At 34.1% G+C, this 25047-nt stretch overlaps 2 protein-coding genes across 8 annotated transcripts; both read left to right on the top strand.

The window, feature by feature from the left end:
- Positions 1-823: 823 nt before the first annotated feature.
- Positions 824-5535, top strand: LOC146910708 (Protein kinase superfamily protein). Its single transcript, XM_085729832.1, has 3 exons — positions 824-970; positions 1807-3827; positions 4647-5535. The coding sequence occupies exons 2-3, from the start codon at positions 2038-2040 to the stop codon at positions 5485-5487; spliced, it is 2631 nt and encodes an 876-aa protein (XP_085585958.1). The 5' UTR covers positions 824-970; positions 1807-2037; the 3' UTR covers positions 5488-5535.
- A 1876-nt stretch (positions 5536-7411) lies between these two features.
- Positions 7412-22148, top strand: LOC146910707 (ubiquitin-protein ligase). 7 transcript variants are annotated; one of them, XM_085729824.1, is made up of 19 exons: positions 7412-7817; positions 7906-8026; positions 8241-8382; positions 8528-8577; positions 8794-8882; positions 8970-9075; positions 10519-10555; positions 10654-10805; positions 11882-12440; positions 12560-12841; positions 13287-13376; positions 13491-13636; positions 13972-14319; positions 16177-16420; positions 16765-16820; positions 17282-17362; positions 20805-20849; positions 20943-21011; positions 21743-22148. In XM_085729824.1, the coding sequence occupies exons 1-19, from the start codon at positions 7474-7476 to the stop codon at positions 21920-21922; spliced, it is 3141 nt and encodes a 1046-aa protein (XP_085585950.1). In that variant the 5' UTR covers positions 7412-7473; the 3' UTR covers positions 21923-22148. The 7 variants fall into 7 exon arrangements, with proteins under 7 accessions (XP_085585950.1, XP_085585952.1, XP_085585954.1 ...); XM_085729826.1 differs by lacking the exon at positions 13287-13376; XM_085729828.1 differs by lacking the exon at positions 13972-14319.
- The last annotated feature ends 2899 nt before the right edge of the window (positions 22149-25047 follow it).

Here is a 25047-nt window from a genome sequence, read left to right as displayed (position 1 = left end):
GCAACCGAATCCAACCATATTAGAAGACAAGAACAAAATGACGACCTCTTTCCGCTCAAGTGAACAAATTGTAGTGTCCTATGCCGTTACAGTATGGGTATGCTTTATGTTTAGGAAATAATATACTGTAATATTTTTTAAGAAATATAGTAAATTATTCCTTCAAAAAAGTAAATTATAACTATTTTTGAAAGTAACATCTTTTTATGAAGAGCGAGCTTAACAATTATACGTGACACGTATGTATGAATTACTATAGCAATGGCTGCATTAAAATGGATAATATGAGTTTATTTAACTTAACTACATCTTATCTTATATCTCCATCAAGCAAAGACAAATCTAAGATTGCCTTTATTTTTAAATTAATTAAAGTAGGTGACACTTTTTAATCCGATCAACAAATTAATTAAAGATCATGTATACTCCTATGTCTTAGCCTAAACATGCACGCCAAACCATCATTATCAAATACTAGTCAATACTACATGACTAAAAATCAAAGATACACTTATACATCACACAGTTTGACACTTTGACAATACATAATTCCATTCCAATTGTATCTATCTACACCTCCGATCACTACTATAAGCAAAAATTCATATTTTAGGTTCATTCAATAAATGATGTATGTGGTTTATACATCGTTTATTGAATGAACCTACAATATGAATTTTTGCTTATAGTATAGTGACTGGAGGGTGTATCTATCTATATCTATAGGTAGTATTTCATTTGAAATTTGATTTAAATGTGTGACAATAATGGGACCCACCCGTTTGCAAGAAACAAAACAATTATCAGTGGCATCATGGCCATTGCTGAAAACGGAACAGAAAAACACTTCCTACGAGACAAGCTTCTTCATTCCGAGTCTTCAATGCTCGATTAGGGTTTCTTTCTATTTCCCGTTTCAACATATTCCTTCAGTTCAAACACCATCTTCAACGTTTTCTTCCACTTTTTGGTATTGATTATGTTCCTGATTAACAGTTTTTGCTTATACTATACGCTCTACTCCCTATGCAATTTTGAACTTAGATTTATTTATTTCGACCCTTTTGCTTTTGCGGTTTGATTTGTTATGAAAAATGAGTAGTAGTTGTTGGATTCTTCAAATTTAGATAATAAAAATTGGATTTCTAATTCTGTTTCTATTTGTGTCTAGATATTTTTTTTTATGTAAAGCTTTATTTTTTTTTTTTTGAGTTTTTGTTAATCTGGATTCATATATCTCCTGATCTGTTTAGATGAAATTTGATTTAGTATGATTTTTTTTAGGTGTATTTTTTTAATTTTATTTTTGGGTATAATCTTCAAGTTAAGCTAAGATTTCAGAATTAATTGGATAGTGACATATAAAATTTTAAGGTTGTCTTGGTGGTTGGGGCGGGGAAGTTAAGGAGTGGAGTGATAAGGAGTTTGAGAGTTTGATCCCCACTCCCACTATAATACCAACAATTACTAATACTTGCCGTTTCAAAAAACAGTTGGATAGTGACGGACAACAGAAAATTGTCACACATTATCTGTCAACTCTTTTGTTTTGGTGTTAGATGTTTTCTTTAATGAAAGCAGTTGTTTGTAGTTCTTAGAGCTTGTCAGCATGTGGTGATCATAATGAACATATTTATTTGTATGTATTGGAGCATGCATGTACCTTGGAAGTTAGATGTACCTTTTGCACTTCTCTAGCATGTCTTGTGCTTGATCTCAAGCCTATTAATTAATATATATATATATATATATATATATTTATGCTTTGGTTTTGCTAATGTTTTCAAATGTCAATAATCGTATCAGGGTTTGAAGTGTCATGTAGCAAGTAAAAGAGTGAATATAACCTCAAGAATGGTTTGGACTTTGGATTCATTGTGGAAGTTGGATTTCACGTTCGTCTTCCTTGTGTCTTGATTTTATGGTGACACGCATATACTCTATGTAGTAAAATTAGTGAGTTGGGCCTTGAGAGTAGAAGTGTTTGTGTTATTCTGTACTTTGAATAAGTTGAGTGAGCCCATAATTTTTCTTATAATGGGTTCATTATCTGGCACTTGTGAAATAGTTGAAGTAAGGGAGGACCGAAGTATAGGGAAAGGCGCTATACAGATTTGCCAGTCCAAGTCTCAGAACAAAATGTCTGAGAAAAAAAATAAGAAGCCTTTGGCGCCGAACTTGGGATACAAGGATAAAATCGATGATGAAATTAACAAGCTGTTTGAATCAATTGCTCGTAAATCTTCGTCAAGGGATTTGGGCATTTCACAAGATGGTACAAGTCATAAGCTGAAAAACACCTTAAAAAAGCCGATGACAATGGGTGTTCCGCGGTCTCCACAAGTTGGAAATTCTGAGGCTGTTAATTTGAAGCAGGCACTAAGAGACCTTTGTATATCTAAGGCATCAGAAGTGGCTTCCATGAAACGGCTATCGAAGTCAATAGCTTCTCCAAGAATATCAGAGGTTGGGAGGATACAGACATTGTACAGTACGGTGGTAGATGAAGCCAGTCATTCTGGGCCTCACATTGCTGAGAGTAAAGGGCGAAGAATGGAAATATCTCTAGTGCCAGAAAAAAGCCAGTCACTCTCATTCAATAAAACATCTCAATCTCATCAAACTACCCAAATCACATCATCGAGTCAAGCCATTAATTCTGCTTGGGAAATTGCTGTTGCAACTAATCAACTTCATTCCGGGACTTCATCGTCGCGAAGTGATGCAGCATGTTCATCAAGTAGAGTTGGGTCTCAATCACAGCGTGTGGTACCTGTTCAACCAGAAAAGCAAACCCCTGCATCTTCTCCATCTCTTTCTAATACAGCTGAAAGCAAATTAGAGTTGTCTGTAAATGCTTCTTCACCTAAAAAGTTAGGTAATAAAGTGGCTGTGTCAAATTCTGGACGGAAAGGTAGGTTGCAGACAGCATCTTCTTCATCTACTTCTGTTAATGGCAGCAGGGTTAACAAACAACCACACCATACCCCTCGCACAATTAAAATGGTCATCAAGAACAAAAATCCGAGTAAGAAGAAAGTGAAGGAGGATTCAGTTTCTGCATCATGTGATCCTACATCAAATGAAGTTAGCAAGTCTGTTCCTGGCACAGCTCAGCTGGTTTGTGAAAGATGTAGGTGCGCTTTAGAAGATACAAAGGAAGAAAAAAACCAAGAGGTAATGGCCTTGGAATCTACTAGTCCTGGAAACGGAGTGAACTTCGGTAACGTGCACTCTAGTTCATATAAACCTTATTCGGCATCAAATAGTGGTAATATAGGCAAAGCAGTTGCAAAGGTGGAGAAGATTCAGAAGAACACCAAGTTGAAAGAGCAACTCGAGTTCTCACAAAGCTCAAAGAGTAGTCAAGGTGAGTACAGTAGTAGTACCAGTACCAGTGATGAGAGCAACATGAGTGGCTCAAGTTGCGGCAGTAGGCCTCACATGTCAAAGGATGTTAGGTGGGAAGCCATTCGACATGCTCAAATGCAGCACGGAGTTTTGGGTTTGAGACATTTCAATCTTTTGAAGAAACTTGGTTGCGGAGACATTGGGACTGTATATCTTGCCGAACTAATTGGCACAAGTTGTTTGTTTGCTATTAAGGTCATGGACATCGAATTTTTGGCACGAAGGAAGAAGATGCCTAGGGCTCAAACTGAAAGAGAAATCTTAAGGATGCTGGACCATCCGTTTCTTCCTACATTGTATGTGCAATTTACATCAGATAATCTTTCATGTTTGGTCATGGAGTATTGTCCAGGTGGAGATCTTCATGTTCTACGGCAGAAGCAGCTTGGTAGATGTTTTTCAGAGCTAGCAGCAAGGTAGGAAACTATTAATATATTATCATTCTATTTTCTTTAAGCTCAAACTGTTAAATTTGTGTTGTGCAACAAAAGATAAGATGGCTTAACTATTTCCTGATACACAACAAACACAAATATATTGATTCACATAACTGTTCTTGCTTAGTATGCTCCTGCTCATTCTCATCCTGTATCACGTAGATCTATTTTATCCAGCGCATTCAAGTGGTTTTTGGCATTTTTTTTTTCCTGTGTTTCTGTATAATATATGCTTTATTGCTTAACTATATTGATATGGTTCTGTGAATCATAGGCTGCTACATTGAGTATTAATACTTTTCCACTGTTGCAATTTGTTCCACCTGAAGAATCTAAATTATCCAGCGCATTCAAGTGGTTTTTGGCATTTTTTTTTCCTGTGTTTCTGTATAATATATGCTTTATTGCTTAACTATATTGATATGGTTCTGTGAATCATAGGCTGCTACATTGAGTATTAATACTTTTCCACTGTTGCAATTTGTTCCACCTGAAGAATCTAAATAAAGTCAGCAGTTAGTTTCACTTTGATTACTTACGGGTTATCCATTCATTGTTGATAGTAACTGTGTTCCTTTAAATTTTAGAGTTAGAATGGTTAGATAACAAACTCTATCAGTTACTCTGGTTACTGGTCTACAATGTTTATCTTGACCTCTGCTATTGGCTGCACTTCTTCTAGCATTGACAAAGGATGCACTGTTTCAATTATGGATTAATTTTTGTAATTATTTCTTGCACAGTTTATTGTGGGAATCAATTTGCTGTGTCTGAAACTTCCATACATTTATCATGCAGGTTTTATGTTGCTGAAGTCCTCCTTGCTCTGGAGTACTTGCACATGCTTGGAGTTGTTTACCGTGATTTGAAACCTGAAAACATTCTTGTTCGAGAAGACGGCCACATTATGCTCACTGATTTTGATCTGTCGTTGAGGTGTGCTGTTAGCCCAACACTTCTGAAATCATCTTCTAATATTGACCCTGCAAAAGTTTCTGGGCTTGGTGCACAATCAAGTTGCATTGAGCCATTGTGCATTCAACCAACTTGTCAAGTTTCATGCTTCAGTCCCAGATTCCTACCTGCTGCTGCAAAAGCAAGAAAATTAAAAGTCGACCCTCTAGCCCAGATCAAATCACTTCCGCAGCTTGTGGCTGAGCCCACTGATGCAAGGTCAAACTCATTTGTTGGTACACATGAATACTTAGCGCCCGAGATCATCAAAGAAGAGGGACATGGTGCTGCAGTTGACTGGTGGACATTTGGTGTTTTTCTTTATGAGCTTTTATATGGAAGAACACCCTTTAAAGGTTCTAACAACGAAGAAACATTAGCAAACGTGGTGTTGCAAAGTCTTGGATTCCCTGATGACCCATTTGTCAGTTTCGAAGCAAGGGATCTGATTAGAGGGTTGTTAGTTAAAGAACCTGAAAACCGTTTGGGTTCACAGAAAGGGGCTGCCGAGATTAAACAACATCCCTTCTTCGAGGGCCTTAACTGGGCCTTAATTCGTTGCGCTATCCCACCAGAACTTCCAGAGTTTTGTGATTTTGGAGTTTTAGACATGGCATCACAAGGCAAGGGTGCAAAGTATTTAGAATGTAATGTAGGACAGCACGTGGAATTCGAGTTGTTTTAAAGACATTGCTCTTGGTTGAGAGCGACACTTTGTTAACCGATTCCCACATTTGTGGCTCCCTGCTCCATATATTGGAGATGTAACTTTTATGTACACGTAAAAACTAGGAATTTAAGGTCTACAACAACTTTGAAGTTAATAATAACAAAATTTCCCAACGATAAAAAATTCCTTTAAAAAATTCCTTTAAACGTGCCTGCTCATGTCCAGAGGGCAGAACAAGATATTGGCCATATCGACGAGTGACAACAATGGTTACTCAAATGTAATTCATTTTATTAAGGTTATGAGTGCTAATTATTATGGAAAATATTAGTAAGATGATTGAAAGCAGTTGAGGACGATTTCTAATGTTTTGGATAAAGAAGATGATTTGTGGTAAGAGATGGAGTGGGCGATTTTAAGTTGTTAGTTCATGATGTTTATGAGTCTGGTAGTGTTGTTGTAATGCAGATTGGGAATGGTTATGGAGGATAGTAGTGTTTGGGTGGGGAGTGAATGAGTTTTGGAGTAGTGGCTGGTCCAATGTTTATGATTCATTTACTTTGTTATCTTTTAGAGTGAATTGCACGAGTCAAGATGCTCTCCATTTATTTCCCTCTTCATTTCCTCCATTTAAAGAGATAAAAACACATAAAAAGTAAAAGGGTTAATTATGTTTCTAGTCCCTATAAAATAGCGACCTTGTGAGTTTAGTCCTTACTTAATTTTAATAGCATTTTTAGTCCCTAATTTTGTTTTTCTGCACCGAGTATTAGTCCCTACTCAATTCAAATTTGTTTAATTTATGCTTAAACTCTTAAATTTTTGAACAATTTGTTGCAGACATGTTTAGAACATTACTAAAAGTTCCTCCGCAAAAAATTATCGCAAAATTTGATTTCTACATCTAGATTTTATTACTTTTTATCTTTAACTTTTGTCGTTTTAAAAAATTCATATTTAATTCATTTCATGTCAGAAAATTCTAAATTTTAGTAAACGAACCTTTCATAGTGTTCTAATCTTGTCTTAAAAAAATCGTTCAAAAATTTAAGAGTTTAATGATAATTAATCAAACTTTGTTTTACCAGGGACTAAAATTATAAGTAAATTTTTTTTTATAGGGACTAAAAATGCTATTAAAATTAAGTAAGGACTAAATTTACAAGGTCGCTATTTTATAGGGACTAGAAACATAATTAACCCTCATAAAAAAAATAATTAATTTTGGTGGGACCCATCACCCATTTTTTGTTTCTATCTCTCTCCAAATTGCATCTTCCATTTATTTTTTATAAATTAAATCCATGGAAATTCATGTTATCTTTACATCAAAAATTCATTTTTAGGCAATCAAATGGATCATTAACAACGAGATAACACGTTTCAATCTAAAAATGATATAAAGTTGATTTAAACAATCAAAACTATAATCAAAATCATATACTTATGAAATTATTATAGGATAGAAATTTTAAGTAATCTTTTTCAAGTTGGTAAGAGGGAGTGTTTTTTTTTTTTTTTTTTTTTTAAGTTGAGGGGGTGATTTATTTAAAGCTTATTCCAATTATTATGATATGTACACATAATTAAGATATAAATCTTAATTAATATAGGTTCATTTGATTCAAGGGAATCTTACTCGAGATGTGTCATTATCTCATGATGGACCAATTTGTTTCGGTTGAGTTTTTTTTTTTTCTTTCACTTGAAATTATTATTTATTTTATTAAAAAGAAATAACTTAATTTTTCTTGAGGGAAAAAATAAATAATTATATTTATCCAAAAATATTTATACTTCTCAAACAAACAAAGAAGCACGTTTAAGTTAGTTCGAGTAAACTTATAAAATAGAAATCTCCAAAAGCTTTATAAAAAATAAAAAATAAAAAGTTGGTTTGAGTAAAATAAAATCATACTACTAAAATTCATTCTTACATAAGAATTTAGGTGGATAGTTAGTTTATGGAGGAAATTAGCGTAGTTTGGGGGAGAGATTCAGATGATAATTAAATTGAATACCGGTATCCATGCGCCAGATCGATCGAAACAACGCAAAACTTGGCAAACTAGCTCAGACTCTAGTAAAGCAAATAGTCCATTCCATTCCATTCCATCCATGGAGGTTTCACTCTCAGACGATCAACTTATCCTCCTCGTTTGCACCAACAGCTCGGATCATCATCCAATTGAAGAAGAGAATGAGATTCTTCTTTCAATCACCGATGTCATCGTTTCTGATTTATCAACATTTCTCAATTTTCACACCATCAAACTTCACGCACACCGCAACAGGCTCATTCACCACTCTTTGTATTTCCGAGGCCTTCTCAGTGGAAGCTTCAGGTAAGACAACATGTCAATTTTCATTCTCTCTTTCTTTAATAGAAAGATTGCATAACATGCTTATTAACTTTATTACTTGTGTATGTAGTGAATCATGCTCCGCCTCCATCACTGTCAATTGGAATCTGCCTGTGTTTATGCAAATTCTTAAGCATATATATCGCTGTTCTTTGGATATTACCACTCAAAATGTCCTCCCCCTTTACGAGGTAGTAAATTAATTAATTAATTGTTCACATTTACGCATATTCAACGTTTCCTTTATTCTAGTCTAATTAATTCTCTTGGTATACAACAAGCTGTAACATTGATCAAGAAATCCATTAACGTAGTGTTCTGATTTTCACTTTTATCCAAGGAGTTTAAATTCCAAAGTTAGAACTATATTCGTCATTTAACTGTTGCTCTCTATGTCGCTCTTAGGGAGCACTTTATTTTGGAGTGGATACACTTATCGTAAAATGTGAGGATTGGTTTTCTGAGGTATTCTCACCCAACCAATTTCCATTAACGCAAATACAAATGGAGGATTTCATCCAAATTTGGAAATTTGCCTCCGATCATGGTACATACACATTTATTATTTTACATTTTTGTGTAAAATATGATCATCTTGCTACTTGAGAGTCCATCTTTTTTTTTTTTTTCTTTTCACTTTTGGCTACAATAGTACCAAGTTCATTCTAACTGTTTTTTAACACATTTTGCAGCAAGTGATTTCATTCTTCACTTATGTATCGGCTACCTAGCAAGGAATTTTGTATGTAATCAACTTCTTTCACTATAGCTTGAGCAATGAACTGAAATTTCACGTTTCTCCTTAGTTATGAATTTCCGCCTTTTTAAAATGGCTGTATAATTGTTATTTATGCACAATTATGCTTGTCTGTGGATTAACTTTCATGCAGACAAACAACACTATTTTTTTCATTTTTTTAAAAAAGTACTTTGTTTATGATTTTTCTTTCTGTTATAGATGTGGGCAAAGCAGAGCAATTTTTTTGGAGAAGTTCCATATAACTTACTGTTATCTTCAGTAAAGCACCCTCATTTGACTGTTGACAGGTTATTTATGAAATGACTTCATTTAATCCGTTGTATTTTACTTTGCATGTTTAAAGATTTTAATCTTATAATCTACTATCTTCACAGTGAGATGCATCTCTCTGATGCACTTCTTCTTTGGCTTGAAAGTAACATGGAAAATTTGGAGACGCGGAGCGAAGCAGAAGACAACTGCAATGGAATTTTAAAACAAGTGAGTTTATATGTCTCATTACTGATATTGAAGTCTTGAATCCATTGTTTAGCTGAATCTTGCGTAGAAAGGATATACAGGGAGAAAGAATCCTATCCTATGAAGCCCCTTTTTATTCTCTTGCATCTCTAAACAACAGGATATCACTCCACCATATTACCGAAACCTAACTGCCATCAGTGATGTGTTATTTATAGGCAATGTTACTCTTCGAAAGCATATGGCACAGATGGAACAGATTTTCTTTTTTTAGAAATTGTGAGAAGTTATAAAGTAATGATGTTGTGATAAGAAAATTACAACCATAGTTCTATATTATAATCTTCCTCAAATACTAGTTTAGCACAACTAGAACAAGCTTATCCCAAGAGCAATATTATTATTAACATTAAAAATAAGATTCTTAAATCATTAAAAATCCTAATATTCAACTGTCTGACAGTCAGGCCTGGCCTTGGGGGAGTGCAAGGTGCTCAACCAAGCCGGGCCTCCAAAAGCTATGGGCCTAAAAAAAATTAAGTCTAATACCCACCCCCCACTTAAATAAATAAAACTATATGTTACTTCGTTTTCTTTCTTCAGTACACGTTTGAGTTTTTTTTTAGACTCAAGTTCTCCTTTTTGGACATAAATCTGATGCTATCAAACCACCCTCAATTTGTATAATCACTTAATCATTCAATTTGAAAAGCTATTTCATTGAAAGAATCACAACAATCATTTCTTTTTCGCATAAACCATTCGTTTTCCCCTTTTCCACAACGGAGGAGTGACAAATCCAAACGACACTGTTAGGTAAATTTCACCTCTCTTTCATTTTTATTTTTTTTTATTTCGTTTCATGTTTAGAAGTTCTTCTGATTATGATTTTTTAATGAAGCTTAGCTACACAAAAAAAATTGCGTTTTTATTTTACTGGGGCCTATTTTAAAAAGAGAGCCGAGCCTCACAGTTACCACAAGACTTTGGTGGAGCATGCATTATGTTGTCATATGTGGTTGGATATGGCAGGGAGTTTGCCTACTTCTTAACTCGCAATCCTCATAAACTTTGCATCTAATGGACACAGGATCTTACAAAAACAAAAGAAGAGAAAAGTATTCGAATAGTTACATGTTTAATGATGCCCTAATGCCCCAATCTCCTTCTACCCTTCTAATACCACTTCAAAGTTTTGTACTCATTTTTCATAAGCATGTTGATAAAATTGTTTGCATTGTTCTACATCTAATTATATTTTGATCAACATGATGTAAATGTAACTATGACGTCTATTTATTTCGAGAAACAAATGTAGAGTAATCAAGCTATTTAACTTTGTTCAAATTTTTCCATTAAATTCTGGCTCTGTCCTCATTGATGGCAAGTTTTCTATGTGTTACCAACTTAACATGTCATTTATACTTAAAAATTGCATAACCTTTTATTATTGGTTCTTAACAGATTCATGTGGAACTTTTGCCTTTGTGGTTTGCTGCAGGTAAATCATTTTCTAGAGCTTTTACCTGAAGCATTGCAAAGTATTTATTCTTCATCCACAAATTCCTAGATGATGTAAGGTAACTTTTGTGTTAACAGGAAAAAGAAACTCTTTTTATTTTAGGCAGCTGGCTGAGGAAAGCCTTGGTTCAATTTTCAGAGCACTGAATATTCTCCCTATTGGTTCACTTGATATTTCTGGGTATAGTGACTTGCAACATCTCAGGATTCGAGTTACAGAATATTCAAAGGTACTTTTAAATTTTACTACTTGGAAGACACCAAATTGATTTAACCATTATTTATATGCTTGTTTGCTTGACAAGGAGCCTTCAAAGCTTATCAATTAGTATTTTAGTATTGCTTGCTTTCTCCAGAGAGGAAAAAAAATTGATTATTGCCTTTCATTAATTTCCTTTCATTAAATATTCATTAACAACATAATTATGTGTGTATATTTAGGTCGAGTAAGAATCCACTTACTCCAGGAGCAAGTTTAAGCTTTTCTCACACTTGTTCTACACAATAACTTTTTATTAACATTTATTTTATTGATCCAACAAATTGAATTTTTTTATTAAGTTGGTCAAGTGTACAAAAATTCATATAATACTATAAACTATTAGATTGCACACCTATGAGTTTGTAGTATACCTAAATTTGGTATGCATGATAATCATGTTAATGCTTCATTGGTTAGTTAGATTTGTTAAATTCATGTACAAGGAAGTTATTACGTGGAGTAAGTGTTCAAGACTTACTCTCAGAGTAAGTGGATCCCCAACAATATGTAGTGTCTGCGCAAAATGAATAGACGGTCTTCCTTCGTAGCTTTCCATAATGTCAGAAAATACTATCTATTATTTCTTTTGATGAGAGGGACAAAAATATAATACAAACACTGTGAGGTCTTATTTCACTTTTGTTATTGGGGTGCTGCATTTGATTTTTGGGAGGCTGGGGTGCCAACATATTTGGGATGTCAGTTTTCCATAATGATGCCTCTGCACTTCCAATCTTTGCCTAAATAAAATGTAGTAATGTCAAGAGATCCAAAAAAACCTATGGGTGATAAGGTTTTTATATTATTCTAGCTGTTTAACTTTCATGTCTTTGGTATTTAACACCAAGAAATCAAAGTTTTTTGAATGTATCTATTGGTCCTTCTGGTTTTTGGTTTTGATATATGCCTACTGCTATTCAAGCACATCATTTGGTATACATGTGTTAGACTCTCAGCCAACTTGTCTTTCATTTGTCTGCTAGTAGATTGTGATTGTCCATTAGGAATAATTTAATTCTTGTGTAAACTTCCCATTGCATGCAGAAAATAGACCTTTCCAATTGTCCGCAAATAACATCTGCAATACTGCTTCTGTCACTCATACCTGCATCATATCTAACGGATCCCATGCAAAGGAGGATTATAGAACAGTTCTTTATTAATTCTGGACATCCCATACAAGAGAAGTATGAATTCCCACAAAAAATGTTAGAAACCTTTATCTTTGAAGCAGTTCAGGAGGTGGATATCTCGAAGTGTCGAAGACTGTTTATTGAACATGCTGTTAATTGCTTCAGCCGGTCCTTTCCTTCCTTAAGAATCTTAAAAGCAGCTTATCTTTTAAATATCAGGACAATCAGTTTCCTTCGGTTATTGGAGAAGTGCTCTCTGGTCAACGAAGTTGACTTGACTGTCGATGTTACACCTCTAATTCCAGCATCAGTTACAGTTTTATCCTCTAGCCCTGTTGTGATACCACCGGTACCAGAGAAGACCCCAAGTCTTGAATATAAAGCAGTGGAAACCTTGTCATTTCATGAATCTAGACCTCAAATTTCTTATGTTACGAAACTCACCTTGGAGGGAAGAACTGATGTCAGTGGTAGGTGTTTTCATGGTGAAATAATTCACGTTCAATCTAAACATTTTTGTTTTATCTTTTTTTTTTTTTTATATTTTTCTCTGCTAATAACCACAATTTCTTCATATTATCCATGGCAGATTTGAGCCTCCGGTACATCTCCAAATTCTTTGTTTCATTGTGTCACCTGAATATTAAAGGATGTGTTTGTGTCACTGATATTGGCATATCAGATCTCATACACAGATGTAACAAACTTAATTCGATTGTGGTCTGTGATACTTCATTTGGGATAAATTCAGTTCAAGCTCTTTGCTCAGCTATTTCTGATGGTGGCAACTTTCCCTCTTTACATTCTAGAGATATGCATTTGAATTCTGTGGTGTCTAATCTTCAAGCTCTGCATATGGGTGGCTGCATGGGTAAAATGTTTTTCTTTCTATTAGTTTGTTTGGCTGAGTTGTCAAAATGAATTTGTAAATCCTGGCCTCGTATAAATTTTTAATAGAAGGTTTGAATACCATCTTCATGTTTCATAAAGATGGTTTAAATAAAACAAAGGAGTGATACATGAAGATGGTTTGGTTTACCTAGTTTTGTGTAGTATATTGAAAAATCTAGATTTCGCTGCTGCATATATTTTCTTTTGATATGATGCTACTGTTGCTTTGGATCATCCTTGTGATCCCTTGACATGTTTGGCCTTCAAATATTGATACTATGGAGAACTAGTAGTTCTAATCACCAGTTTTTTGGGTTTAATTTTCAAAACTTTCTCTCACTCTTGAGGTGAAAGAAGTCATGCGAGTAATAACCTATTAGATTAATTATTGTTCAAGCATAATAAGGGACCAAGTTATTCTTTAGGGTCTAGAGCTACTTTTTGTCCTTGTGGGGACAACTCAGTGGTAACCTCAAGGGATGGTGTTCAAATCCCCTCAAGGACAGTTGTAAATGGTAATTAGTGCCCCTTTATTTAATGATAATTTCCATCTTCCCCATTTTTTTTTAAAAAAGGGATACAATTTACAGCTTAATTGAAAAATATATGATAAATTAGTTGCTTCACAGGTATTTCTGAGTTATCTCTACAAGAGCTTATGTCTCAAACACAAGTTTTGAAGAATCTATGCCTGAGAGGGACATACCTGGTTGACCAGGCACTATATAATTTCAATGGCTCTTCCTTGGAAATGCTTGATGTGTCAGACACCAAGGTTTGTTGTCATATTTGTGAAGTTTGGCATGTTTTTGTATCTTTATACTTTTAATAGAAGATGTTAATGGCTTGTTAGTTGTTATTTTGTTGAAATTTTAATATTGGTTAGAGTTTTAAGGAAGTGGGGTTGGAATGTTTGTTTACATTCGGTTGGAAGTTATAAGGTTATAGATGAAGAAAGAAGGGAAAAGAAAGAACATATACTTTTAGTTAACATTATGGTTTGACATAATGAGGACAGGGATTCTGTGCATGTATGCATTTTCAAAGTGCAATAGGTTATTTGTTAACTTTTTTTTTCCCTTTCAATTTTATTAACTTGTGCAATTGCAGATTTCTGAAGCTGCATTAAGTTTTGTTATTCATGGAAATCCAAGTTTGAAGAGTCTGAAAATCAGAGGTTGTAAAAATTTGTTAAAAGGAGATAGTTCTATTGAAAAGAGAGAACCTTGCTTTTCCTCCTTACATGAAGAACTGCATGCTGAGTTAGGAAAGAAGTGTAGATTGGAAGAAATTGAATTTGGTTGGGGTTTTCCTTCCTTCTCTCTAAGTGCTTTGGAACCTGCATTGACGTCATTAAAGACCATCAATGTAGGTTTAGGTGGAATGTTAGGTGAAGATGCATTGAGACAATTACCAGCAATCTGTCCCTTGCTAGAAACAATAATCCTTCATTTTCAGGTAATAATTATTTCCCATGTGGATTGGAGCTTCTTATTGGTCGCTAAGGGAATATAAAAAAATTGTTTCTATTAATGACCGTATAGAAAACACTAGAGAAACTCTTATTGGTCTTTAGGTACTGACAATAGAAGGAAGATAAGTAATGCCCAAAATAATAAAATTATATTGATAGTGACGTGAGTGATATTTTGGATCTAACTACAAAAGATAAAGCACTAATCTAAGTTACCCTAACTTACTCTAAGATACAATTCAGATATACAAGACATTTTTGCATTTTTTTTTTTGGGGGTGCTGCTGTCTGGCCAGGCCGTTTCTTGGGACTGTCGTGGGGGAAAGATGCTTCTCTGGGATGGTTGAAGGCTTCTAGAATTACATGAAAGTGAGACAAATGAATCTATGAATTCTGATATAGGTTGTGGAAGTACTAGATAAGAACCAACTAAAAAGAGAACATGAAGCGAGAAGGCAGCCTAAATTCATGGCCATTGACAAAAAGAAAATAATCGTGGACATCATGACATTGTTATAATAGTCCTAAGACCATCGGAAAGTTGGCAGTAAAACACTTTTGGAACAAGTTATGGAGAAAATATTGTTATTTAAGTTGTATATTTACATATTTTGTTTTTAGTGCATGTATCCACTTTTTAATCCTAGCAAAATACAAAACTACATGTTTTTAGTCCCTAAAGATAAGTATATTGTTTTGTAATTTGTAGGGACCGATAAAGTAGGTACAACAACAAAGGCTTATCCCACTAAGTGGGGCCAGCTACATGGATCAAATTACGCAATAAATGTTCTATCATAATCCATATTTGGATACAACTAATTAATCTCTAAATATTTCCTAATAGTTTATCTTATAGTTTTTTTAGGTCTTCCTCCACATCTACTGTCCTTGCTACATAATCTACAGGTCTTCTCTCTACATTCCCAAACTTCCTAAGCCTATTTTCCACCATCTTTTCTACTATAGGTGCTACCCCAACTCTCTTTCTAATGCTGTCATTTCTAATATATCCCATCTAGTCTTACTACACATCCAACACAACATTCATCATCTCTGCTACGCTTACTTTATTCTCGTGTTGGGTATAGGGAGTAAAACCAAAATTTGAGATATTTACATCGACTAGAAACGTATTTAACACTTTATTTTTTTAATAAAACAATTCCAGTCAATTATTTTCCCGGAAATGCCATTCCTCATCTGCAATCCATTAAGTTCCATCATTATTTCCTTCTTTGGGCTAAGCCAAGACATCATTAAATCTTTTCAAAGACATTAGTCTGAAGAGCTATGCAAGAGCTGTTGGTCGGTTAAGACCAGTTTTGAATTTTCCCAATCGTCCTATTTAACAAGACAAGTCAAGGCTTAACTTCTAATATCAATTATAGCTGAAGTGTTTCTTATTATTCTTGTACCTATGCATATGAGATGTATGCTTCCAATTTTCCAGCTGTTCGTTGGTCTTCTGTTATTTTGCTTTCTGTGTGTGCTTCTGTTTTTCAGCTCAGATGTTTTTATCACATTTCTAAACTTTGGTTTGTTGTTATGGTTTTCTACAGGTAACATCTAATATCATTATTTTCCCAATCAACCTATTTAACAATACATGTCAAGGCTTATTGAAAAAACAATCCATGTCAATGCTTATACTTCTATCACTCTTATCAATTATAGCTGAAGTGTTTCTTATTATTCTTGTATATGAGATGCATGATTCAAATTTTAAGTTATTCCTTGGTCTTCTGCTCTGTGTGTGCTTCTGTTTTTCAGTTCTCAGATATTCTCAACACATTTCTAAAATTTTGTTTGTTGCTTATCTTTGTTACGGTTTTCTCCAGGTAATATCTGACATCATTGTGAGGAAATTAGTTACGTCCTTGATGAACTTACAAGTATTAGCTATGTGCTATTGTTTTGGTGATATATCCATGTCAAGCTTCAAATTCCCCATGCAAAATCTAAGAAAGTTGAGGCTTGAAAGAGTAACCCCATGGATGACAAATGATGATTTGGTTATTTTGTCTCAAAACTGTAGAAATTTGGTTGAGCTTTCATTGCTGGGCTGTCCTCTTCTTAACTCAGGTTAGGATCAAATAGTTGGAAATGTGATCATTTGCAATTAATTTAATTCCTTGGACATGACTTTGTAATCAAAGCCTGCAATTTGATTAAGTGTAACCTTCCATATGATCAGAATATCAATAAGCACCAAACCGCCAATATACGCCATTTTGATAATTGTTTTGTCCTCTACTGCTACTTAGTACTCCTCGGTAACAAATACTAGCAACAAAGAGAAAAAGTAACAGGGGGTGGGGTTGCAATATGGTCAATTTTCTTGTGTAGAATTACCTTACAGTGATTGATTGCTGACCACCTTATCAAATGCTGAAAATTTACGTGACAATGTATTTTTTCAATTGCAGATTCTCAACAGATAATTTCACGTGCATGGCCAGGCTTGGTCGCTATGCATCTTGAGGTTTGTTAATATTTTTCCCATCCCCCCTTGTAAACTAATGAAATTACCTTATTCATGTTTATAACATGATATTGTTTATAACATGATATATAATCATTTATAGTCATACCGAGAGGCTGTCTTCTATGTATCATGAATATGCTGCCTTAGTGTGTTGTTTACCTCAAAGGCTGAAACTGAGCAATATTTTGTGTCTTGCAACTGTCATCTTCTGGTCATGAGAAGTTTTATAGAATATAATTTTTCTACTGGGGAGGGATGAGACATGGGTACCTCTCCGTGAATAATGGCTATTCAGTTCTTTTTAAGTCATTTTAACATGACAATGATTATAGTTTAGATTATGCATATGTGGGTCATAGTTCTTTCACTGCTAATGTGTTAATGAGATAGAAGGGTCATGGAGAGTGGATCCTTACTTTTGCTTGCAACTGCACTAAACATTGATGCCTATTGTTTAGGAATGTGGAGAAATAACAGCAAATGGTGTCTCTGCTCTTCTTGACTGCAGAGCTCTAGAAGATCTTTTGTTGCGTCATAATGTGAGCTATTTGTCGTCCCTTTTTTCTGCAAATAAGTTTATGTATTTTTCAGGTTCAACAAGTTTTTGAGTTTGGTATATATCGTGTGATGAACAGTTACACTTAACAGCTACAACACAACACTTTAATTTCTAAAGTCTACTCCCTCACATTAGAATTGTAAAATCTAAATCATGAATGATGGTCAATGGTCACATGATAAAACACTTTAATTTCTAAAGTCTACTCTGATAGGAACCTGAAAGATTGAAGTGGGTTCAGGGGTGGAGAGTTAAAGTTAGTCAATAAGGTGGCACTAATTGTCATGTGAATGGGGAGATGAAAGGGGAATTAAATCATCCATTCAGAATTATTTAATAAGGTGACATTGATTGTCATGTGAATGGGATTATAAAAGAGAGGAAAGGGGGGAGTGAATCAGGCATTGAGAATTATTGTTAAGTATTTGTTAGGAGAGTTTCTCTCTGGTCTAGGAGCTTAGCTCTGGTAGGAGTTCTCTGAACTCTGGTTTGTCATTTCTTTTTCTGTTTTATCACCATTGTAGAGCCCTTAAGCTCATCCACTTACATTCAATAATACAATTTCCTTATATTGAATTTCGGGGTTCTATCAATGGTCCGACCTACCGGATTATCGAGAGGAGCTAGTGACGATCTGAAAATGTCCAAACGTCTCGATCTGTGGGAATTGGAGGCGCTGGAAAATGTTTGGAATCAAGCATTTGAGAAATTTAGCAAATCTGTGTTTACAGAGTTTGCTAAATTGCGAGAAGGTGTTCGCTCACTCTTTTCCATTGAAGATTCGGTTTCTGGATCTCAGATGGTGATAAAGAAGAATGAAACAGATCACGATGGAATTGGGTTTGATGTTCAAACTCTCTGTACTGTTGTGGCAAGAACCGAAGGAATGGCCGTGTCTGGTTCGTACATCGCAACATCGATGCCAGAGAAGATAAAAGTCATGAACCACGTTTTACAGCCAGGAGCAGAAGTATTAACGAAGAATACAACAAAACAGGACGAAGGAGGTTCAGTTGTAACTTTGGGGATGAAGAAGGCATCACGAAATCCGACTCTGTTGAAGGAGGAGGGAAGATTGCGAAAGAGGCAAGTGATGCGTCTTTCTGTTACAATCACACCACCACCAAAACCACCAGATGTTGAACCGCCACCAACAGCGGCCGGGATGCCGTCAATAGTGATTGCCGTCAAAGACTCTCTTTGTGTGAAGAAATTTAAAGATCTGGTGTGGATGAGAAACAAATCCAAAGGGGTAAAAGGGTCAATTTATGAGTCGAGTATCTTCCTTAACCTAGTGGGTCAGGCCCAAACTATTAATTTGTTGGAAGATGATTTTAGAATATGGGCTGAAATAGAGATAAAGGAGGTAGTCCAATGGGAGACATGGAAGAAGGTACATGTGCATAGTTTTTGCTTGAATGCTCATGCATTCAAAGTCCTTAGAAGAGGTTTTGAAATTGGGGACAATGTAGCTGCATTAATTTCAGAACCACTCCAAATTCTTGATAATGAAGAATTTGGTATAAAAGTTGGACATCATGGAAGCCCTGTTATGAGTAGTCACTTGGCCAGTACCATCGTAGTGACCAGTGGTGGGTTTGAAATCCCTTGGCATGTACCAAGTGATGATGTTGGCAATGGAAATGGAAAATTGATAACATATGATTGGATTACCACATTACTACCAGTGTATATGAAGACATGTGACCAAGGATTGGTGAAAAGTACAAGTTTAGCTCTTGATATTCATAATATGGTGCAAAATGTTTCTATATTGGCATATCAAAATCATTCAGTAAAGATACACGCTATGGAGTTGTTAAGTTGTAACCGAGGTTTCAATTATTTTTATCTTGAGGGATTGTTTGATGTAGTCAATGTGAAAATGATGTCATTGTATTCATCAGTTCTGATCAAACCACGACAACCAAGGAAATTCAATACTCCTTTTGTAGTGGCTGATCATGGATGTTGCTGCAGAATTTTTACCACTTTCTACAGGTTGCTTAACTTTGTATATGATAGGGGAAAGATCTGGGTGCAGCTGCTGTCCAACTTTAGTGTGCAGAGCAAACCACTTCCTATTTGTCTCTCAACTAAATTAAAAGACCTCCTCGCATTAAGAAGAGTAATGGAAACAACTTCCAACCTTGAGGACAAGGTTATTATAAGAGGGTGGCATTGATAGGAACCTGAAAGATTGAAGTGGGTTCAGGGGTGGAGAGTTAAAGTTAGTCAATAAGGTGGCACTAATTGTCATGTGAATGGGGAGATGAAAGGGGAATTAAATCATCCATTCAGAATTCTTTAATAAGGTGACATTGATTGTCATGTGAATGGGATTATTAAAGAGAGGAAAGGGGGGAGTGAATCAGGCATTGAGAATTATTGTTAAGTATTTGTTAGGAGAGTTTCTCTCTGGTCTAGGAGCTTAGCTCTGGTAGGAGTTCTCTGAACTCTGGTTTGTCATTTCTTTTTCTGTTTTATCACCATTGTAGAGCCCTTAAGCTCATCCACTTACATTCAATAATACAATTTCCTTATATTGAATTTCGGGGTTCTATCATACTCCCTCACATTATAATTGTAAAATCTAAATCATGAATGATGGTCAGTGGTCACATGATAAATTATTCATGCATGTTTTCTAGTCAGATTCTTTTGGGTTGCTTCTGTCTTGATAATTGATTTTCAGCTCGTCATATATTATCCAGTGATTGTTTAGATTAGCATAGCATCTTTTTGTTGCATTGTTACTGAAATTCATGATTTGAATTACTGTTCTAAGTTTATTACTATAGATAAAAATTTATGAAGAACTTAAAGGGCCAAAAGAGCTATTTTGCCAAGAAACTTAAAGGACTAACCCGATATTTTTGTCAAACTTAAAGGACCAAAAGAGGTATTTTGCCAAGAAAATATGATATTGTTGCTATTCTTCTTGATGTCGCTAGATGATTCTAAGTGCAAGACATGATATTTAAGCTCTGTTGTGAATTTATTGATTGGCATACAAGTTATTGTCGCATCTTCTTCAATTTAATTTAATTTTAAAGACAAACATTTCATTAGATGATTATGTAGGAGCTTGATTCTCATGATCAAATAAGGATCCTTAACCTACAATTAACAAATAGCTGTCATTCTTCTATATTTGGCAACTTTTGTGTAGTTATTTCGACAAATTCTGTTATGCTCTCTATTATATCCCCACCCATCAGAAAAAAAAAAGAGCTTCATAAAAGTGAGACGCTAACATTTTCTGTGGCGTCCTCTTGATTTTTGAATCATAAGTTGAAACTACATCATTGCTATTTTATTTTATTTTTGAATGGTAAATGTTAGTATGTTAATTTGTTATGTTAGTATTTTCTCCTTTGCCAGGATTATCATTACAATTCATTTGACCTTTCCATACGCAGGGCCTTGGGCTACAAAGAAACTTCGTTTTACATGCTGCTTCAGAGGTTATATCTTGCTTGTGTTTCTTTATTTTGTTTTTTGTTTTGTAAAATGTTTAAAAACTTATTTTCTGTTATATCTTCTGTTGTAACTAACAGTTGCCATTGCTTCGAAAATTGTCACTGGATATATGTGATGCAATTGAAGGTGGTTTTGACATTCCAAATGTAAGTTAGGGCAGTACTATCTTTCTTCGGTATTAGTTATCTTGACTGTTTTCACCTTTGAGTTGTCATCCCAATTTATGTAGAATTATTATAAATTTGCATGTGCAAGACTATATTTACCCTCTTTCCTTTGCTTTTACATCCGATCGTGACATGTTTGTAATCTGTGGTAAAATTGGTATGTTAGCTATTAAACATTAGCACATCTTCTAGGACACCATGGAATGTAAGAGATGTTTAAACCTTTAGTTGAATCAGGGGACACTTACTCCTCCAAAGTACACTTGAGGTGTTAGCTCAGTGGCAAGAGCTTAGTCTTGTAACCTCAAGGCACTGAGTTCAAATTCCCTCAGAGATGGTTGTAAAATGGGCATTAGTTCCATTTTAGTTAATAAAAATTTCCCTCTTCCGCAATTTTTTTTAATATTTTTCTTAAAATTTCCTCCTCCAAAATATATCGGGGGAGTAACATGTTAAATCAAGTGGGGCATTTATTTGAACATGGCACCCCCACTCGATGATCTCTGCTTATGTCCTTGTTGAAGATGTACTGATAAAGTATCGTTGCAAAATAGTCAACAGCATGTATGAATCTATTTCATGCGCATAAGCCTTGGTTTTTTGGGAGGGTTTTAGTCCTACCACTGGGTGTACTCTGATGTGATTTGTCTGTTGTTCTGTTTCACGTTGTCTACAGGCTTTGAATTTTGATGTTTTTATTTCTGTTGCAGTATGCCGATAGATACTTTTTGAGTACCTTGAAGATAGCAAAATGCAAATCTCAAAGATGTGCATTTAATCTCCCAGTCCCCCCTCCAGGGACTCGTAGACGATCGGTGCATGTAGAAACACTGGTGCTTGTGTGGAACAGCGAAAATCTCACTAGAACAGTGGTGAAGGAAAGGCTTTAGTGGATGCATATCTAGAAGAATTGGTTTTACTAGTGGTTCAGTTGAAGGAAGAAGTAAAACACTTGTAATGATGAGTCGCTTCTCTATATGATAAGAGAGATCAACACAATTTTAACATAAAATCATGTAAAATTAGAGAACGAAATTTTAACAATTTGCACGGTGAAAGTTCTTATGATGTTCTAACAATGCCTACAAAATTAAAGAACGGAATTTGACCCATGAATATACGCTTACTCGGAGCAAAATTGCAATTTCGCACGTTTTGGTTGAAAAATAAAAAGAAATCGAATCATCTTTGAAATACTATGAAATTTTGTTGTAGATCCTTTTTAGTAAATAGATGCCTCTGCAAACAATCAGCTCAAAATTCGATTTTTAAGTTGGGGTTTTCATTATTTAGTTTTTTGAGTTTTTTGCGCTTTAAAAATTCGTAATTGATTCGTCCTTAGTTGAAAAATTCTAATTTTTTTGTGTAAATTCATATTTTAAAATCCTAAACGTGTCTAGAAAAAATCATGAAAATATTCAACCTCTAAGAAGCATTTTTGGACTTCAACTATATTACAGGAGAAAAAAATAATAAGAATATCAAATTACAGGGTTAGAACATGAGTGTTTTATTTTACACGGTCATTTTTTAGACTTCGCATATATTACAGGGTCAATTTCAATAATTAACCCAAAAAAAAACAATAAGGAATTTGATATTAAATAAAAAATTAACAACTAATAATTAATTAATTTTTTTTTGATAAGGCAAGAGAAAATGACATAAAAAAGAGTGAATTCCAACTAAGTTGGTACCCAACTCTAATCTTTTGTCAGTTGCTCATCAATAACAAGGAAAAATTACACAAAAAATGGGAGGACATAAACCTAACCCAGAAAAACCACACAAGCGTGTAAGTCGACCCCAAACGGGTGATAATAATTAATTTATCGAAATTGAATATTTAAAAAGAAAATTGTTGTTTAAAACTTCAAAAATAAAAATATCAATTCAAATTTTTGTTAAAATTTATATATAATTTTCTTGCAATGGTAGTTTTGTCATTTACATAATATGTGTGTGTGTGAGAGAGTGTGTGTGTAACATATATAATTGCTTCAAAAAATATATAATAGAATTACTTACTCACTCATGAATTTTTATTTAAAATTCGAAATTACTCAATGGATTTTTAAATTTTTTTCTAATATAAAATTATTTAATTACATTTTTAAATGTTTTAGTCTTTTTTGTTAACGTATTAAATTTAAAAATATTGTAAATATTAAACTTAGTTTCAAAAAATACATGTAATTCCTTCAAAAAAAAAATACATGTAATTGTTTTACAAGGGTGATTTTATAATTTGAATAAATATATACCTTATTATGTTACTGATTGGACTCATGCGGTTAATGAGCTTCACCAAGGACGAATTGTTCAAGAGAACTTGAGTTTTGTTCTTTAATGGAACAAGTTTTTATCAGGCTTTACTATTTTCTCTCAGCCGAACTCCAGACTATCAATACTAATTTCTCTTGAAAACTAGAGCATTAACAACAAACAAATACATAATAAAGTCCTTCAAAAAAAATATATAACAAAGTACTCCCTCCGGTCACTATTATAAGCAAATTTTGACTTTTTAGATTCATTCAATAAATGATGTATGTGGTCTATATTGTAGACCACATACATCATTTATTGAATGAATCTAAAAAGTAGAAATTTGCTTATAATAGTGACCGGAGGGAGTACATGTCTACCATATCACTTAGGGGTGTTTGTGGTGCGGTTTGATTCGATTTTGAGGTTAAAAGTCATCCAAATCGTAAGATAAAAAAAAACATGCGGTTTGGTTTGGTTCGGTTGTCTTTAAATAAAATTCGTACCAAACCAAACCAATGTGGTTTGGGTTGCATCTGCTGGTTCGTTTTTTTTGTGAGACAATGCAATTTTTTGTTTCTAACGTTAAAACTGAAATCCAACATTACAGTTTTATTTTCACCAAACAATATAAACGAAATTAAAAACATGAACAAAAATTAATTCTATTATATAAGAAATGTAAAACAATAAGATTTTATCATTATATAAATTTCAAGTAGTGCATAAATATATTTTTGAAATAAAAAACAAAAAAGAAACTAATATATCAATTTTTACAAGTTTATGTGAGTATTGATTTATGTGACATAAGTTTATTTACCATTTTTCTTATGTTGCGGTTTGAGTCGGTTGGTAAAATAAAAACCGCAAACTGAATTAAACTATGCAGTTGAGTAAAAAAGTGATCCAAATACATACAAACTAAATGCAGTTTTTTTTGTAGTTTTGGTTTGCGGTTTTTCTATTGGATTTGTTCTATTTTAAACACCCAATTATCCCCGTATGTTATATATGTATCCTGCGACAAAAAAAAAAAAAAACGTTATATCGTATCCTGTTGCTTATCATTTCATGTCTCAAATGATCTTCAAGTCATATTTTATTTTCAGAAATCAATGAACAATAAGTCAGACTTGGAATATTAACGCTAAGACAGCCAGTTTTTTGAATAAGCAGCCATCACCATGCCAACCCTAAATAATAGCACCTACTTTTGAGAGAATTGAATAGTTTATGAAAGGATAGTCATAAGATTTGTTTTTATTTCTTTTACTAGAACAAACGATATTTATGATGAAAGTCGTTCTTAGCATCAAACAAGATAAGTATTTTTGTATCGTCTCCACAGGGAATAGTGCGTTATCAATGACAGTTTAACATCAATTATCATTCCAAGTATTAAGAGTACTTGTTTGTTTGAAATGAAATGTAACTAGCTAAACTAATTGCGAAAAGTAAAAATGAGATAAATAAGGATTGAAACTTGTTAGGAGTAGCTTTCCTTAACCAAGCGTCACACGTAACCTAATGATCCATACGAATTCTAGCTTTATAAACAACATTATCACAATCAATTCTAAACTACCCTTCGTGTCCAAAGTGATATAATTATTTCTAAGGTATCGTTTAAACATTCGTGTCCAAATCCCTTAAACGATAACAAAGTCGATCGGATAACTTAATCGACCGTGTCCAGCCTGATTAAGCATCCGAAAGCATTAAACTCTTGATTATGGTGATTATC

The sequence above is a fragment of the Medicago sativa genome, chromosome 7, assembly GCF_051527215.1.
Source record: "Medicago sativa cultivar Bolivia chromosome 7, Bolivia_mono, whole genome shotgun sequence".
Taxonomy (NCBI): domain Eukaryota; kingdom Viridiplantae; phylum Streptophyta; class Magnoliopsida; order Fabales; family Fabaceae; genus Medicago; species Medicago sativa.
This window is presented reverse-complemented; position numbering and strand designations above follow the sequence as displayed.